The sequence below is a fragment of the Scyliorhinus torazame genome, chromosome 7 (assembly GCF_047496885.1).
Source record: "Scyliorhinus torazame isolate Kashiwa2021f chromosome 7, sScyTor2.1, whole genome shotgun sequence".
NCBI classification, from domain to species: Eukaryota; Metazoa; Chordata; class Chondrichthyes; order Carcharhiniformes; family Scyliorhinidae; genus Scyliorhinus; species Scyliorhinus torazame.
This window is the reverse complement of record NC_092713.1, coordinates 251,459,592-251,479,453: the sequence shown is the minus strand read 5'-3', so window position 1 is coordinate 251,479,453 and position 19,862 is coordinate 251,459,592. Positions and strand designations below refer to the sequence as shown.

At 43.8% G+C, this 19,862-nt stretch overlaps 1 protein-coding gene across 2 annotated transcripts in view; it reads left to right on the top strand.

Moving 5' to 3' along the window:
• Nucleotides 1–5,590: 5,590 nt before the first annotated feature.
• pfdn1 (prefoldin subunit 1) overlaps nt 5,591–19,862 on the top strand; it is a 136,907-nt gene continuing 122,635 nt past the window's right edge. The window contains exons 1-2 of one of the 2 annotated variants that reach the window (XM_072512249.1): nt 5,591–5,737; nt 19,255–19,421. In XM_072512249.1, the coding sequence (XP_072368350.1) occupies nt 5,705–5,737; nt 19,255–19,421 (200 nt within the window). In that variant the 5' untranslated portion in view covers nt 5,591–5,704. Of the gene's footprint in view, nt 5,738–17,203; nt 17,228–19,254; nt 19,422–19,862 lie in introns of those variants that run through there. The other variant, XM_072512250.1, reaches the window with a different exon arrangement.

Genomic DNA, 19,862 nt, shown 5'->3' with positions numbered 1-19,862 from the left:
TTCAGAGTTCTCCATCTTAGATTGTATGACCAACACCTCTTAATAAACCTGTCATCATGTTTTGAAAGAATCCAGAATGTGGGCACCTCCATATCTTTTCCCTTTGCGCCAACAAAGAAATATAACATATACAAGCCTAATCTTTCCAATCTTTCCTCATAAGACAAGCCTCCCATTCCTGGTATTTGCATGTTTCCTTAAGTAAGGCGACCAGTACTGTACACAATACTCCAGATGTGGTCTCACCAATGCCCTGTACAACTAAAGCATAACTTCCCAAATTTTGGAATAATTACTTGCTGCACCTGTATCCTAGCCTTTTGCGATTCATGCACTTGGACATCCAGGTCCCTCTGTACCTCAAAGCTCTGCATGTCTCACCATTTAGGTAATAAGCGACTCTTTTATTCTTCCTGCCAAAATGGATTATTTCACATTTGTCCTCATTGTACTCCATTGCTAGATTTTTGTCCATTCACTTAACCTATCTATGTCCATTTGTAACCTCCTTACATCCTCTTCACAATTTATTTTCCCACTTATCGATCTGTCATCATATAAATTCAGCAACCATACCTTCAGATCCTTCAACCAAGTTGTTTACATAAATTGTAAAGAGTTGAGGCCCCAGCACTGATCCCTGTGGCACACCGTTCAGCACAGCCTGCCAAACATAAAAATACCTATTTATGTCTACTCTATGTTTCCTGTTAGATAGCCAATCTTCAATTCTCGCCAGTATGTTTCCCCTACACAATAATCTTTGATGTGGCAATTTATCAAATGCCATCTGGAAATCTGAGTACAGTACATCCACCGGTTCACCGTAATTCATAGCACATGTAACTCCTTCAAAGAACTCCAGTACACTGATGAAACATGATTTCCCTTTCACAAAACCATGTTGACTCAGCCTGATTGTCTTGAATTTTTCCAAGTGCTCTGTTATCTTTAATAATGGCTTCTAATATTTTCCCTGTGACAGATGTTAGACTAACTGACCTGTAATTTCCTGTTTTCTTTCTCCGCCCTTTTTGGAGTTACATTTGCTACCTTCCTGAGTCTAGAAAATTTTGGAAAATTAAAACCATCAATTCAAATATCTCATTAGCCACTTCTTTCAAGACCTTAGTGTGAAGTTCATCCAGCCTTGAGGATTTGTCAGCCCACAGATCCAACAATTTGCTTAATACCACTTCCTGATAATTGTAATCTTCCTGAGTTCCTCCCTTTCTTCCATTTCCTGATTTACAGCTATTTCTGGGATGTTATTTGCGTCCTCCATAGTGAAGACCAATGCAAAATACCTATTTAATTAATCTGCCATAGTTTTGTTTTCCATTATCAATTCCCCAGATGCACTTTCTATAAGATCAATGCTCACTTTGTTAACTCTTTTCTTATTTAAATATCTACAACAAGTCTTAATACCCATCTTTATATTTCTGGATAGATTTCTCTTGTACTCTAGGACATGAGCTAACGGAAAAGTTTCTAAGTGTGGTAGCAAGCGGGAACTGCCAGATGTTTCCCGACAGCCGACCTGGTGAGGGCGTCACCGGTATCTAACGTTAATTAGGGCACTTAACGATACCCCACGGGCTTCACGCCGGAAATGACTGTCCTGCCAGCTGATTCACCTGGAATGCGCTGGGCAGCTCCGCGCTAACGAGGGAGAGCACCACTTAAATCAATCCCGCAGAGCAAATCTCAGGCAATACGCAGCCAGGCCAATGCGCAGACAATCCCCAAGATTCAAAGATGCTGACCTGGCCAGACTGTTGGACGTATGAGGCAATGGCAGTGGCCGTCAGCATGGGGAGTGTCACCAGGAGGACCGGTGCACAGTGCTGCAAGAAGCTTAACGATGTCCACCGGACCACACGGGTGAGTTGGAATGGGCCCCCTGGCAACAGCCCCACCTGCCACTCCCCCCCCTGATGGCAACCCCCCCCCCCCGCCCCCCACATGGGTTGACCATTGCACATGGGCAATGGTCAACAAAATGCCTCGTGGGCCGCACTCAGAACCCAGATGGGCCGCATGTGGTCCCCGGATTGTTCACCACTAATTTAGAGTCACTCACATTGCTATGGGTCTGGCATCACATGTGGGCCAGACCAGGTAAGGGGAATAGATTTGCTTCCTTAAGGAGCATTAGTGATCCAGTTGGGTTTTCGCAGAAATTGGTGATCGTTCTCATGGTCACCATTACAGAGACCAGCTTTATAATTCCAGATTTATTTAACTGCCATTGTGGGATTTGAACCCGTGTCCCCAGAGCATTAGCCTGTATCTTGGATTACTAGTCCAGTGACAAGGCTGGCCTCCCATCTCACACAGTCCCATGTTCTATGAATTTGAACTCATCCAAAGCTCTGCACCAGTTAACATTAATTCATTTTTTCCTATGCTTGATTAGCTCATAGACTAGCAATACCTCAATCTTAAAATTTCCTTCTTTGTTTTCAAAGCCATCTATAGCTTCACCATTCCGTTTCTCTGTAGCCTCCTTCTGCCCTACAGTTCTGTCTTCTTATGAATCCCCAATTTTAATTGCTTCACCATTTTTGTCCATGCCTCCAGCTGCTTTGGCCTTCAGCTCTGGAATTCACTCTCTAAGCCTCTCTGCTTCTCCACTTCATTCTCTGCCTTTGAGGTGCTCTTTGAAGTCTACTTGTTTGGCTAAGCTTTTGGACACAAGTCCTAACATCTCCTAATGCGACCTGGTGTCAAATTTTATTTGACAATACTCCTTGGAATGTTTTACAATGTCAAAGGCATGGTTTAAATTCAAGATATTGTCATTGTTTTAGATATAGTGTCCCAATCTACACGTTGTTTATGTACTATATTGCTCTTGATGAACTTGTACCTAAATACATGTTGCTGTAGAGAGGGGAAAATCACAGGAGCCAAGATGTGGAAGAATAAAAGGGCATAAAAGTAGAGACAATTATAGAGATGGCATAGGGGCAAGGATGTGGAGACAGTGGGAATGAGGAGAAACGTTTTAAAATTAATGCATTGGGATTATGGGAGCTAAGATGGGCTTGAAAGAAAAATGGGACTTCATGCAAGACAGAATGCAGCCAGTGGAATGGAATCCATCCAGTGGGCGAGTTTGAGATGCTAGGGAGATAGACAATTCAAGTTGTGGAGCTGACAGAAATTTAAATAAAAGTTCAGGGTATTCTGGGAATGAGATGGGGGTGGAAGCAGGCAATATCACAAAGGCTTGGTGGTGGCGAGGATTTTGGTTTGAAGCTCAGTGCTGTAGGACATTGGGGTTCCAGATTGTGTCATTCAGGATGAGGAGCAATAGACAAAAGTTGGATCAATAGCAATGTTATGCTATTCTTGGTAGCAGCCAAATATGCTGACTTCAGCTGACTTAATTGGAGGTAGATCGTATTTGGAGAACTGTGTACAGTTTTGGTCTCCCTACTTAAGAAATAATGTAATTGCATTGGAAGCAGTTCAGAGAAGGTTCACTTGACTGATTCCTGAGATGAAGGGATTATCTTATGAGGAAAGGCTGAGCAGGTTGGGCACATACCAATTGAACTTTAGAAGAATGAGAGGTGATTTTACAGGAACATAAGATTTTGAGGGGACTTGACAGAGTGGATGCTAAGAGGATCTTTTCCCTTTGTGGGAGTGTCCAAACTCGTGGATACAGTTTATAAAAATTCAAATGGAGATAAGGATTTTTTTCTCTCAGAGGTCGTTAGTCTGTGGCATTCACTTTCCGAGAAAGCAGTGGGGGCTGGGTCATGGAATCTATACAAGGCTGCGTCAGATATATTTTTGCTCAATAAGGGAGTCAAGGGTTATGAGGGGCAGGCAGGAAAGTGGAGTTGAGGCCAAGACCACTCAGATCCCTCAAGGATTTTGAGATGCTGTGGTGATATACAGTTTTACATGCATTTGTAACTTGGAATGATGGATAGTGATGGTGGAGCTCCCAATTTCTTTCCATCACATTATTGGCCAGAACTAAGGGGCGTAGATTTAAGGTAATGAGCAAAGAACAAAGAACAAAGAAAAGTACAGCACAGGAACAGGCCCTTCGGCCCTCCAAGCCCGTGCCGACCATGCTGCCCGTCAAAACTAAAATCTTCTACACTTCCTGGGTCCGTATCCCTCTATTCCCATCCTATTCATGTAGGAGGTTTAGAGGAGGTTTAGAGGAGATGTGAGGAAAATCATTTTCACTCAGAGGGTGGTTGTCATCTGGAACTCATTGCCTGAAAGGGCAGTAGAGGCAGGAACCCTCACAGCTTTTAAGAAGTATTTAGATGAGAACTTGAAATGCCACTGCATACAAGGCTACGGACCAAGTCTTGGAAAATGGAATTAGAAGAGTTAGGTGCTTGATAGTCAGCGGGGGCGCAATGGGCCAAAGGGCCTCTTTCCATGCTGTAAAATTCTATGACTCTAAATCTCTACCAGTCTCACCCCCTGCCATTAGAGCATGTTGAAAGAATAAATTGCATATATATGAAGGCCAATTTACTTCATATGAGTGTTCTATTCTTTATATAAGCTTCCTAAACCGTAAATGTCTACAGGTTATTAACCTTCAGGGACTTCACAATTGAACCTGTCCCTGTACATAAGAATGACATTCGCACCCAGGGGCTACTAGAATGCTGCCTTTTCTCCTTTTGCTAGCTCGGAAGATCTGAAGGCCACATGACTAATGCCTCAGTTGAAGCTAGGGTTTCCAAATCTGGTTGGATGCATTTCTGGAGGTTTCATCTTATAATCTCTGACTTTCCCACTACTTCCCCACCATTGGTCACCTGATAGGTCCATTCCCATGGGGCACCATATTCCCACAGCCAAGCAGAAACAGATTCTTTGTTATTCATTGGAATTATTTTTGGCTAACAGTCAAACTGCCTTCTTCCCTATCTCTGATATTTTTAGAACTAATAAAATGAAGTGTTCCAAGAAAATTTAGAAAACAAAGTGTTTTAAAAAAATGCTCTGATGATATTTCCTTCCAGTTCTGCAAGCAGCAATGCCCTGGGGGTTAATCATCAATCCCCGGAGACTCCAGGCCGATCCTGGAGGCTGGTAACCTGAGTATATCCCGGTCCAGATTGGTAAATGGAATCTGGGAAGTTTTTTTACTTCAAGCACAATTGTGTGTTATTCTTAACGGGAAAAGAGTAAACACCACAAAAAAGCTTAACAAAAGCTCTATGAAGACAAAGAAAAATTCTCTCAGCGGGTCACTAGTCTGTGGCTATGTCTTCCCCAGAAAGAGTGGAGGCTGGGCCACTTAATATACACGAGGTTGGGTAAAGAATGGTAAAAAAAAAAAAGTTTGGACCAGTATTCTTACTCCCCAGTTTTTTTTGGTGTCCTATTTGGACCTGTATTATTATATTCCAGTTTTTACTGGTGTTCTGGTTTAATGTAAACAAGACCGGTTTGGACCAGTATTCTTACTTCCCAGCTTTTACTGTTTTTTTCCTCAAGGGGGGTGTGGGGGGGGGGACAGGGAAATAGCACTCAGATCCCTCAAGGAGTTTGAGCGTGGCAATATACACCTTTACATACATTTTCTACCATCAATGTAGAGCTCAATGCATTCTCCTAGGTGGAGGATGATTTCTTCACTGATGATGTATTTTGGGGCAAGCTCAGCTGTGGGGAAGGTGCGAGTTGCGCATGCTCACATCCTCTAAAGATGGCGGCGCCCGTGGACCTGGAGTTGAAGAAGGTACAGAGAGGCAGCGGAGGCTCATAGCTTCGCGTTTTTACCTTCCTTCGATGACTGATCGTTGGCTTTAACTTTCTAAGAGTAAAAAGCACGTCAGGGAGGGTTTTACCGTTTGTTCCGTGTTCAGTAGGCATTAGAAACGTGTAGTAGCTGTGGTCCCGTTTAAAGTGAACACTTACCCTGTCGAGTTGAAAAGATTCCACATGTGTATAATCAATAGGCAGCAGCAATATTATTTCTGACTTTCTTGGTGCGAGATATTTCTAAGACTTTAAGCTTAAAAGGTTTGCCACGTTTTGATCACTGAAAAACATGCATCAATTTCATGTTAGCGTTGCTGACTAAACGTTTACTGTTACATGTAAAATTTTGAAAGCATATAGCCATTCGTTCAGTATGATCAGGATCTGAAAGACAAATACGGATCATTTTGGATGGGACTGACTCTTCAAGACGTCTGCTGAATGACGTCTGACACATTTCCAGTTTTTATTAAAGTGTTCACAGTATTTTTATCACCTGGATTAAAGGAAGAATATTTATCATGATAAAGAAAAAATATTTATCATGATATTTCACAAGAATGGTTCTAGGAATGTGAAGCTTCAGTTATGAGGATAGATTGGAGAGGTTAGGACTGTTCTCCTTAGAGAGAAGGCAGCTGAGAGGAGATTTGATAGAGATGTTCAAAATCATGAGGGGGCCGGACAGATTAGATAGGGAGAAACTATCCCCCCTCGAAAATGATCGAGAATGCGAGGTTACAGATTTAAGGTGATTTTCAAATGTGATGTGACAAAAAAACGTTTTCACACCATGAGTGGTTCAGGTCTGGGTTGAACTGCCTGGAAGTGTGGTGGAGGGAGGTTCAATTGAGGCATTCAAGAGGGCAGATGATTACTTGAATAGAAACTGTATGCAAGGGTGCGGGGAAATGGCACTAAATCAGTTAAGAACCTTGTCTGGAGAGCCGGTGCAGACATGACGGGCCAAATGTCCTCTGGCACCATAACAATTTGCACTTCTGAATCTTATACTCTTAATGGCTCATTATGCAATTCAATGACCTTGGACCTGCTAGGATTATATTTGGGAGAATTATAGAATCAAATAAATTATGTAACAATAACAGATTGCTCAACTTAAAAGAAAACTCTATTTAGGATGTGGGTGATACCAGGAAGGCTGCATTCATTGCTCATCCATGTTGCCTTGAGCAGCTGGAGGCTTTCCCCTTTAACCTTTTTTTTAATTGTTCACAGGATGTGGGCTTTGCTAGCTAGGCCAGCATTTTGCTCATTCTAACTGCTCTAGAAAGGTCCTGTTGGCACACCTTCATCCTATGAATAAGTAAAAAAAATCCTGCTACAGTCCATTGGTAATGGTGCATCCACACTGGTGTCACATAGAGAACTCCAAAATATTAACCAGTAGTAGATATATATATATATATATGCTTTTGTGCTTGGTGGAGACGTTGTGGGGGAGGTACCGCTGTTAATGTAACTTTGACGAGATGTTGTTGTGCATTCTGTAGATTATACATATTGAAGCCACACGGTGCCAGTGATGGAGCAGGTGCATATTACTTCCAGTGACAGGGGCCCCATTTAGTGAACCATAGCACGCAATGGGATACTCCAGTTAACAGAAGTACTTTAGAATAGACATTTATTCTATGGGGTGCACAGTAGCACAGTGGTTAGCACAGTTGCCTCACAGTTCCAGGTTCGATTCCCGCCTTGGGTCACTAACTGTGCGGAGTATGCACATTCTCCCCGTGTCTGCGTGGATTTCTTCCGGGTGCTCTGGTTTCCTCCCACAATCCAGAGATGTGCAGGTTAAGTGGATTGGCCATGCTAAATTGCCCTTAGTGTCCAAAACTAGGTGGGGTCACTGGATTATGGGGATAGAGTGGAAGTGTGGGCTTAATTACGGTGCCCTTTCCAAGGGCTGGTGCAGACTCGATGGGCTGAATGGCCTCTTTCTGCACTGTAAACTCTATGATTCTGTAGGTAGTAGATTGCAAAACATCTGGTCACTGATTTGATTACAATACAGCTGCAATAATAAAGTCTCAAAAGTGCCGAGAAAATGGAGCAGTGGTACTATCACTGGGCTGGTAATCTAAAGTGTATTGCTCTGGAGACTTGGGTTCAAACCCCACCAGGGCAGTTGGTGAACTTTGAATTCAATATAAAAAACTATCTAGGATTAAAAGTCTTAACGATGACTATGAAACCATTGTTGAGCGTCACTCATGACTGATTTGATATGATAATCCTCAAATCCACTTTCCTCATAACCGTTTACCGATTAAAATCTGTCTATCTCAGCCTTGAACATACCTAATGACCCAGCCTCTACAACACTCTGTGGTAAAGAATTCCACAGATTCACTACCTTATGAGTGAAGAAATTCCACCTCATCTCTGTTTTAAATGGGTGACCCCTGACTCTGAGATTTATGCCTTCTGGTCCTAGACTCTCCCACAAGGGGAAACAACCTCTCAGCACCTACCCTGTCAACCCCCCTGAGAGTCCTATATATCTCAATAAGGTTGCCTCTCATTATTCTAAACTCCAATGAGTACAGGCCCAACTTACTCAACCTCTCCTTATAACCTCTCCTCATAACAAAATCCCTCCATACCCGAGATCAACCTAGTAAACCTTCCCTGGGCTGCCTCCAATGCCAGCATATATTTGCTTAAATAAGGGGACCAAAACTGTTCATAGTATTCCAGTTGTGGACTAACTGGTGCCTTTATAGTTTTATCAAGACTTCCCTATTTTTATACTACATTCCCTTTGAAATGAACATTCCATTTGCTTTCCCTATTACCTGCTGGACCTGCATGCTTGCTTTTTGTGATTAATGCCCGAGGACCCCCAAGATTTCGGAGCTGCAGCTTTCTCAATGTAAATCATATTCAGCTCCTTTATTCTTCCTACCAAAGTGCATAACGTCACATTTTCTTACAGTATGTTCTATCTGCTAAGTTTTTGTCCACTCACCTAACCTGTCTATCTCCCTCTATATGCTCTTTGTGTCATCCTCGCCACTTTCCTTCTCAGCTATCTTTGTGTCATCCGCAAACTTGGCAACAGTACAGTCACTTCCCTCGTCCAAGTTATTAATATATATTGTAAATAATTGCAACCCCAGTACTTATTCCTGTGGCACTCCACTAGTTACACTGAAAATGTCCCTCTTATCCCAACTCTGTCTTCTATTATTTAGCCAATCCTCTGTCCATGCTAATATATGGCCCCCAACACCATGGGGGCCATACGTCTCTTATTAAGTACATTTTTTTCCGGTGCCTCAGTGAACGCTTTTTGGAAATTCAGGTATATTGCATCCACTGATTCCCCTTTATCTATTCTTCTCAATACCACCTCAAAGAATTCTAATAAATTTGTGAGACATGATTTCACCTTCACGAAGCTATGCTGATTCTGCTTAATTATATTTTGCATTTCTAAATGCTCTGCTATTACATCCTTTATAATGGACTCTAAAATTTTCCTAATGACAGATATCAAGCTAATTGGCCTACTTGTTTTTTTGTCTCCTTCCTTTTCTGAATAAATGTGTTACATTGTCAATTTTCCAATCCTCTGGGACTTTTCCAGAATTAAAGGACTCTTGGAAGATTACTACCAGTGCATCCACTATCTCTGTACCTACTTCCTTTAATATTCTAGGATGCAACCCATCAGATCCAGGGGACTTATCAGCCTTCAGCTCCATTAGTTTCCCTAGTATTTTTTCTCTTGTGATAGTTATTATTAGTTATTAGTTAAACCAACAAACTGCTTTTGAGTGCCCCAGCAGCCCATAACTCACCCATACCCGCCATCACAGCTTCCGAAGTCGGATCGGTCTTCCTGAAAGTGAACCCTCGGAAGGCGATGGGCCCAGACGGGTTCCCTGGTCGTGCACTCAGAGCCTGCGTGGACCAGCTGGCATATGTGTTCGCGGATATCTTTAACCTGTCCCTACTCCACTCCCAGATCCCCACCTGCTTTAAGAAGACCACCATCATACCGTTGCCAAAGAAGAACTAGGCAACGTGCTTCAATGACCACCGTCCGGTGGCCCTGACTTCAGTCGTAATGATGTGCTTCTAGAGGTTGGTCATGAAGCGCATCACCTCCATCCTCCCAGAACGCCTTGATCCACTGCAATTTGCATACCGCCGCAACCGGCCCACAGCAGACGCCATTTCCCTGGCCCTACACATCCCTAGAGCATCTCGACAACAAGGATTCCTACATTAGACTCCTATTTATTGACTACAGCTCCGCCTTCAACACCGTAATCCCAGCCAAGCTTATATCAAAGATCCAAAACCTAGGACTTGCGGCCTCACTCTGCAACTGGATCCTCGACTTTCTGATCCACAGACCACAATCAGTAAGAATAAACAACAACACCTCCTTCACAATAGTCCTCAATACCAGGGCCCCACAAGGCTGCGTACTTAGCCCCCTACTCTACTCCCTGTACACACATGACTGCGTGGCAAAATTTGGTTCCAACTCCATCTGAAATGAAATGAAATGAAAATCGCTTATTGTCACAAGTAGGCTTCAAATGAAGTTACTGTGAAAAGCCCCTAGTCGCCACATTCCGGCGCCTGTTCGGGGAGGCTGGTACGGGAATTGAACCGTGCCGCTGGCCTGCCTTGGTCTGCTTTCAAAGCCAGCGATTTAACCTTGTGCTAACAAGTTTGCTGACGATACGACCATAGTGGGCTGGATCGTGAATAACGATGAGTCAGAATACAAGAGGAAGATAGAGAACCCAGTGGAATGGTGCTCTCTCCCTCAATGCCAAGCATTGGATTGGATTTGATTTGTTTATTGTCACGTGTACTGAGGTACAGTGAAAAAGAGCTGGTCATTGACTTCAGGAAGCAAAGTACTGTACACACCCCTGTCAGCATCAACTAGGCTGAGGTGGAGATGGTTAGCAGTTTCAAATTCCTCGGGGTACACATCACCAAAAATCTGTCCTGGTCCACCCACGTCGATGCTACCACCAAGAAAGCACAATAGCGCCTATACTTCCTCAGGAAACTAAGGAAATTCGGCATGTCCACATTGACTCTTACCAACTTTTACAGATGCAGCATAGAAAGCATCCTATCAGGCTGCATCACAGCCTGGTATGGCAACTGCTCGGCACAGGACTGCAAGAAACTTCAGAGAGTCGTGAACGCAGCCCAGTCCATCACACCAACCTGCCTCCCATCCATTGACTCCATCTACACCTCCTGCTGCATGGGGAGAGCGGGCAGCATAAGCAAAGACCCCTCCCACCCTGTTTACTCACTCTTCCAACTTCCATCAGGCAGGAGATACAGAAGTCTGAGAACACGCAGAGGTCTGAAAACCAGCTTCTTCCCTGCTGTTGCCCGACCCCTAAACGATCCTCTTATGGACTGACCTCATTAACACTACACCCCTGTATGCTTCATCCGATGCCGGTGCTTACGTAGTTACATTGTGTACCTTGTGTTGCCCTATTATGTATTTTCTTTTATTTCCTTTTCTTTTCATGTACTTTTAAAATTTTTAAATTTAGAGTACCCAATTCATTTTTTTCTAATTAAGGGGCAATTTAGCATGGTAAATCCATCTACCCTGTACATCTTTGGGTTGTGGGGGCGAAACCCATGCAACACAGGGAGAATGTGCAAACTCCACACGGACAGTGACCCAGAGCCGGGATCGAACCTGGGACCTCGGCGGCGTGAGGCAGCAGTGCTATCCACTGCGCCACCGTGCTGTCCTCTTTTCATGTACTTAATGATCTGTTGAGCTGCTCGCAGAAAAATACTTTTGACTGTACCTCGGCACACGTGACAATAAACAAATCCAATCCAATTATATTTGTTTCTCCCCATCCCCGCTTTTGCCCCTTGAGTATTTCGTATATTTGGAATGTTATTAGTGTCTTCTACAATGAATACTGACACAAAGTATTTATTTAACTCCTTTGCCATTTCCTGTTCCTCATTATTATTTCTCCAGTCTTGTTCTCTAAGGAGTCTTGTTCTCTAAGGGGCCTATGTTCACTTTGGCCTCTCCCTTTTTATATATTTAAAGAAGCTCTGACTGATGTTTTTACATTATTCCCGAGTTCACCCTCGTATCACAGAATAATACAGCACAGAAGAGGCCCTTTGGCCCATCGAGGCTGCACCAATGCATGAAAAACACCAGACCTGCCGACATAATCCAATTTGCCAACATCCAGGTACATTTTAAAGGATGCGAGGTAACCAGCCTCTACCACCCTCCCAGGCAGTGCATTCCAAACCATCACCATTCTCTGGGTAAAAACGTTTTTCCTCAAATCTCCCCTAAACCTTCTGCCCCTCACCGTGAACTTGTATCCTCTCGTAACTGACCCTTCAACTAAGAGGAACAGCTGCTCCCTATCCACCTTGTCCATGTCCCATATAATTTATCCCCTCACAGTTTAGCTTCTCCCTCTATATATTTTTGGTAATCTTTTGGTGGTTTTAAAAACATTGTATGTTTTTGCTCTCAGTTTAATACTATCTTTAACTTTCTTGGTTAACCATGGTTGATTTATCCCCTTCTTAGAATCCTTCTTCCTGACTGGGATATATCTTTGTCAGTCATGAACCATTTTCATGAAGACCTGCCATTGCTGGTCAACCATCCTTTCTGCTAAAAACCTTTCCCAGTACACTCCAGCCAACTCTGCCCTCATTCCTTTAAACAGTTTTAGCAATATATGTCCTTTAAATTAATGTAAATTGAAAATCTAAACTTATACCCACACCTGTTCTACACATTTACTTTATTTCTTAAGAAGTAAATGTATTTTTCTTACTTTTGTTAGCTCTACACCATTTCAGCATCTATCTTAGCAAAAGGCATCGAGAGATCCTAATATACACAGACCATAACCCTTAAGTTCCAAAAATAAGATAAAGTGACCAACTCCAGTTTGTTCTGCTAGAGTTTACTCTGCCTTCTAGTCTAAAGATTGCACACATTGCTGGAAAGAATAATATCATCACTAACACATTATCCAGAATATAAACCAATAAGAGAATGCAACAAATAGGGAAAACTGTAGCAGTACTAGATTTCTGTATGAATGTCAGAATGTGTGCAGAATGTATGTGTACATTTTTTCTTGCTTCACAGAGAACCCATATAGAAAAAAACATTAAAATGATTATTTTCTTATTCAGTGAAGCATGTTGTGCCCAGTACAGGCATGTAATATTCTGAACTTTCGGTCAGTACTTTAAAAATTGGATACAAATTAAGATGGCTGCTGCGAAGAATGTGACTTTTACCATTTGGACGAAAGACAGTACTAGGTCTCTGACTCAAAGCTAATTAATTAGGCATAGGTGAGGGTATTCACAGCCATTTGTGGAATTCATGCTTCTCATTGTTTAAGGATGGGCCAATACCTAAAGATTGTGGAGTTTCCAGACTACCTGTCTCTATGTTTTATATGGACAAAAGGGTCAACATTCAATGGCCATTATCAACTCCCCTGAGAACCAACCTCCTAGATATTTGACTTTGAGAAACTTCATAACCTGTTGTGAACCCTTCGCTTTACAAGATCATCACTTCAACTTTATATCATCTAATCATTCAAGAATCCACATGCCTGCTACATTGGAGACCAGAAAGCACAAACCAGGGACTGAATTAACTGTAATCTGTAAAAGTGTACTATTTTATCTATATCCACTCTTTATGTGGGTGCATGCATGAGACTGAGAATGTGACATTGCATTAATTCGCAGTAAATATGTGAGAATAATTAACCTTTATTTTAAACTCACAAAAATTTGCCTATGAATGATTTAATTGGATTACACACTCCAAGGGTAAGAAAAGACACCCCTCTTTCCAAACAAATACTGATTATGGGCAATAAGACAGCAAGGCCATGGCATGTGCATGACATGATGTGTTTTGCTGGATTAAATTGAGGAGGTGGCAGAGAGGGTTGTTACCTTCCACAGAAAGTAAGAATATATAGAACCTGTTAGGTGTGCTCAAAAATTATTTTTGTGTTGATATTTAGAGATTCATGTTGACCACAAGAAAATTATGGGCAGATTATGGGCTTGTTCAAAATCTATTCACTTGTACAAAGTTAAAATCAGGCCCATTAAACATGATAATATCTTAATCTGTAATTTTTTATCAGGCTGAAGATTTTGCTTTTAAATTAATCTGTAATTTTAATAAATAATGTTGGTATTGATGTGTCATGTGAGAGTAGCTTTAAGAAATGGGTGTTTAAGAAAGGTACCTTTAAGAAATGTTTGGCTGCTTATGTTACTGCAGTGATGTCAGAGTGTGGGTGGAGCTGAGCTCCACTTCTGCTTTTTAGTTTCAGTTTGAGAAAACTTGGGTGCGTCTTTTTCAGTGAGCTGAATCTGAAGTTAAAAGTGAACTGCACTGCTGTTGATCTCTGCCATCCAAGACCTATCTATGGATCATTTGGTGAATTCAGAAGAAGTATAAATGTTTTCAGTTGTAATAATCCACAGGAGGCAGGGGTTCCGTCACTACACCAGTATTTATTTGTAATAACTATATACAAGTGCAGCTCCAAACAGTGCTGCTAGCATTCCAGTCAACTTAAGACTCCCTCACAAAGCCTACACAGGTGCAAATATGGGCCCCCTCAATGAGCTATCATTGAGGGAGCTCATACTTCAATTGGCCAACCAATAATGCTAATTGGAAGTCATTACACACCTGCCAGCTGGCATTCCTCTGAGCTTCTTCCTGCTCCTCATGTCCGGGTCTGTCACCTCTGTGTCGTCCGCCAGGTCGTTCTCTGACGTGGGTGGTGTGTACCTTATAGGTGCCCGTCTTTTCCTTGGAAGTTGTTCTTCCTCCTCCTCGGGGAGAGGTGTCGTGGCGGCCTCGCCGAACGTGTCCATCTCCGACTCTGACGACTGGATGACGGGGTCTGGAGAACTTGCTCGGGGCTGGCGTGTGGGTATCTTTTCCGTCTGGGCTATCCCAGCTTGAGGCGGTCCTGCGTCGCCTGCCTCCAGGTGTGGTTCCGCTGCCCTTATTTGGTCTAGGTGTTTCTTCAGCACCTTACCTTCTATCGAAACTTCATAGGATATGGGCCCTGTCTGGGATTCTACCGTGCCTTTGACCCAAGTTGGTCCATTCCCATAATTCTTGACCCAAACCGGTGCCCCCACCTGGAAATGTCTCTGCTGCTGACTATTATCATGCCCCCTGCGTTGGACCTCCTGTTGTTTCTCCACTTTCCCCGTTAAATTGGGGAAAAGGAGACTCAGCCTCGTTCGCAGCCGCCTTCCCATTAAGAGTTCAGCTGGCGGTATGCCCGTTGTGGAATGCGGTGTGGTCCTGTAATCAAACAGCCAGTGGGAGAGCTTTGTGTCCATTGACGCTGCCGGCTGCTTATTCAGTCCTGCTTTTAGTGTCTGGACCGCTCTCTCTGCCAGGCCGTTGGATGCTGGATGGTAAGGGGCTGTTTTGATGTGGCGGACTCCGTTTCCCTTTAGGAATTTTCCAAATTCCCCACTTGTGAATGCCGTTCCGTTGTCCGACACCAATACCTCCGGAAGCCCATGTGTTGCAAACGAGGCCCTGAGCTTTTCAATTGTCGTTGCTGTGCTTGCCGCGTTTACCCGGTGGACGTCCAACCATTTGGAGTGGGCGTCCACTATCACCAAAAACATTGAGCCCATGAAAGGGCCGGCGTGGTCAATATGCAGGCGGGTCCACGGTCTGTCTGGCCATTCCCACGGATGCAATGGCGCAGCTGGTGGCACTCTTTGCCCCTGTTGGCAATCCTGGCACCGACTCACCAAGGCTGCTATGTCTGTGTCCAATCCTGGCCACCAAACGTAGCTTCGAGCTAGCATCTTCATTTTAGACACCCCTGGGTGTCCGTGATGTAACTCGGTTAAGATTGCCCGACGGCCCTGAGCTGGGACTATTACCCGGGCTCCCCATAATAGGATACCGTCTTCTTTGGTTATTTGGTACCTTCTGCTCCAGTATGGGTGCATCTGGGGCTCCACTGGTCTCTCCAGTTCCGCTGTTAGCAGTAAATGCTTCATCTTGGCTAAAACTGGGTCTTTTTGTGTCCACAACCGAATATGTTGTGCGTCCACTGGTAGGGTGTCCAAAAAATTTAGAGTCATTTCTGTCTCCTCTACTTTCGGTATTAGCGGCGGGGTGTCTGGGAGGGGATGTCTGCTCAAAGCATCTGCATTTGCTACTCGCGTTCCCGGTCTGTGCTCCCGAACGTATCTGTACTCCGCCACTAGCAATGCCCAGCATTGGATTCTAGCTGATGCAATCGGGGGTATTGACTTGTCTTCTTTTAATAACCCTAACAACGGCTTATGGTCCGTCACTATGGTGAATTTCCGCCCATACAGATACTGGTGAATTTTTTTTACTGCAAATATCCCTGCCAGTCCTTCCTTCTCGATTTGGGCGTACTTTCTCAGCCATCGCCAAGGTCCTCGAAGCATAGGCTGTTGGCCATTCTTCCCCATTCCTTCCTCTATGGGCTAAGACGGCTCCTACCCTGTAAGGTGATGCATCACACGTGATCACCAACTCCTTCCTTGGGTCATAATGCTCTAGGACATTTTCGGATGACAGCTGTTCCTTAATTTCCCTAAATGCTCGGTTTTGGCAGGCGGACTATTTCCATTTTTGTCCCTTAGTAGCTGGTGGAGGGGTTCTAGGATGGACGCCCTATTTTCAATAAATTTGCCATAATAGGTTACCAACCCTAGAAATGATCATTGCTCCTGGACCGTGGTGGGAGCTGGGGCTTCTTTTATTGCCCTTACTCTGTCTTCCAATGGGTGTAAGCCCGACTCGTCTACTTTATATCCCAGGTACGTCACTTGTGGGGCCAGAAAAACACATTTTTCTCTTTTCAGCCGTACGCCTGCCTTTGCAAAACGCCTGAGCACTTCTCCAGGTTCCTTAAGTGTTCCCTGTTTGTCCTACCCGTGATTAAGACATCGTCCAAATAAATCACCACCTGCGGTAGTCCCTGCAGAATATTTTCCATCGTACGCTGGAATATAGTGCAGGCTGATGACACTCCGAAAGGTAGCCTAGTATAACGAAAAAGTCCCTTCAGGGTGTTGATCGTAGCGAACATCTGGGAGTCCTTGTCCAGTTTTAACTGCAGGTAGGCGTGGCTCATGTCCAGTTTTGTGAACAAAAGCCCACCTGCCAATTTGGCATATCGATCGTCTATTTTCGGGATTGGGTATTTGTCCAGCAGTATGTTTACCGTCTGTTTGAAATCTCCACAGAGACGTATCGAGCTGTCTGGCTTCAAAATTGGTACCACCGGCGCTGCCCATTCCGAGAACTGTACTGGTCTGATAATACCATCGCGCCATAACCTTTCTATTTCGACATCTACTTTCTTCTTTAATGCAAAAGGTACCGGCCTGGCCTAACAAAATTTCGGAAGGGTTTCTGGGTCCACGTGCAAAGTTGCTTTGGTGCCTATAACTTCCCCCAAACCTTCTTGGAAGACCTCCGGGTATTTTTGGAGTACTCCACTCAACTGCCCGCTTCCACTCTGGAAAATTTTCATCCAATGTAATTTTAGGTCTTTCAGCCAGTTCTGTCCTTTTAAGTTCGGTCGGGATCGGCCCTCTACTATCGTCAACGGTAATCTGAGCAATTGTTTGTCATATTCCACGGGTACATGAGTCGTGCCTAGAACCTCCAGGGGTTCCCCCGTGTAGGTTTTAAGTTTCATCGATGTTTTTGTTAGGGTTAGTGGCTGGAGTCCATCTTTGATATTTTAAAATGCTGCCACTCCCATTACTGATACGGCTGCACCTGTGTCTATTTCCATTATTGTCGGCCGACCGTTCACCCGTGGGGTAATCTTAATAGGTTCTGCTTTCTTTGTCGAAACATTATATAACTGTTCCCCTTTGGAGGAGGGTGGGGCGTCTAGGTTGTGTACTTCCCTGCGTCCCCACCTGCTATTCCTCTTTTGCCACCTCCTTCTAGGGTTTCTGTCGCTGTTACCCCACACTGTCTGGTGCCAGAAACGGTCCTTCTCTGCTGGGGGAGCCTCAGCCTGTAGTTCCCTCTGTCTCCAGTTAGTCCTAGCAGACTTGGGGGCAGTTCTGGGGTTTTCCTTTGGCCCTCTATTCCTCAGGCTTTTCCTGAGGGCGGCTATCTGGTAGCCGGACCCGTTGTGGTAGTCCCTCTCCCAGGTATCTACCTCCATTGGCGTGCCCTGTGGTTCCTGTGCCCCACTTGCTGCCTTTTCTAGGGACAGTGCGAGCTGTAACGCCCGCCTGCAGTCTAGCTGCGTTTCCGCCAACAGGCGCTTCTGTATTGTGAGGTCGTTTATGCCACACACTAACCGGTCCTGAAGCATTTCATTTAGCGTCGGGCCGAACTCACATTTTTCCGCCAGCCTTCTCAGGCGGGTCAAGAAATTTGTGACTGACTCTCTGTCGTCCTGCTTCATTGTGTAGAATCTGTACCTATGCAAAATGAGGGGTGGTTTTGGGTCATAGTGCTCTTCCACCAATTTTGTTAATTCTTGGAAAGGTATCGTGTCCGGCGTAACGGGATAAGTTAGACTACGTATAATGGCGAAGGCTGAGGGTCCGCACGACGACAGCAGGATAACCCGTTTCCTTTTGTCCGTCATTATCTCATTGGCCTGAAAGAAGTAACACATTCTCTCCACATACTGGGACCAGTCCTCAATAGTCGGGTCAAATGCATCTAACCTCCCAAAAAAACGGCATTTGTGAAATAGCAAGGCTTGCCCTCCGAGTGCGGCAGCTGGTCTCCGCAAGGTTCTTTGTTTATCTCGTCGCCACTGTAATAATCCACAGGAGGCAGAGGTTCCGTCACTACACCAGTATTTATTTGTAATAACTATATACAAGAGCAGCTCCAAACAGTGCTGCTAGCATTCCAGTCAACTTAAGACTCCCTCACAAAGCCTACACAGGTGCTTATATGGGCCCCCTCAATGAGCTATCATTGAGGGAGCTCATACTCCAATTGGCCAACCAATAATGCCAATTGGAGGTCATTACATCAGTCTTGAATGTAAACTCTTATGTGCTCCTGTTTGGAGGTTTGTTAAGTCTTTTGGATATTAAAAGAACAGCATACAAATTACTTAGTGTTGTATTCTTTGGGGGTGTATTTGATTTACTGGTTGCTAAGATGTTCACTGTTTGTTTTAGAAAGGTTAACTTGAGTTCATAGAATAAACATTGTTTTGTTTTAAAAACCACTGGTCCATTTTCTGCTATACCATACTTGTAGAGTGAGCCGTGTGCTCCCCATACCACAATCTATTAAAAGTTGTGGGTCAGGTGAACTCCATGATACACTTTGGGATTCTCTAAAACCTGGCCCATAACAGATGTTAAAACTAATTGCAGTCACACTTCAAATTAATACCTGTGTTCTTTCCTCAGGCTTTTGCTGAATTGCAGACTAAGGTACTTGATACGCAACAGAAGGTGAAACTCGCAGATTTGCAGATTGAACAATTAAATAGGACCAAGAAACATGCACATTTAACAGATGGAGAAATATCTACAATGCCAGAAGAAGCACGCATGTATGAAGGTGTTGGTAGAATGTAAGTACTTTTTTCTTGCTCGCCTAGAATGAAGTTAACATTAGATCCAATTATCTCCAATCCTACTGTACCTTTCTAAAGGTTTTCTCCCCATTTTGGTATTTCGTGTACTTTGCAACATCTCTCCAAAACCAAGCTCCATCCATGCTGCAAAGAACAGGATAGGTATTTCATGGCAGGAATAGGGAAAATTAGTGGGCCATTTATGCTCTTTCTTGCACATCTCTTGGTGGAGAACAGGATATACAGGGATTCACACCAGGTCTTCTTGACAGGAGATGTGCAAAATGTATGGCAAACTAAAGAAAATAAAATGTTCTGCAAGCAATTCAAGTTTATTACAAGAAATTAAAATTTGGAAGGAAAATGTTGGTACCAGTTAAAAGTGACCATGAAAGTGTTAGATGGTTGCAAAAACCCATCTCATTCACTAATGCCTTT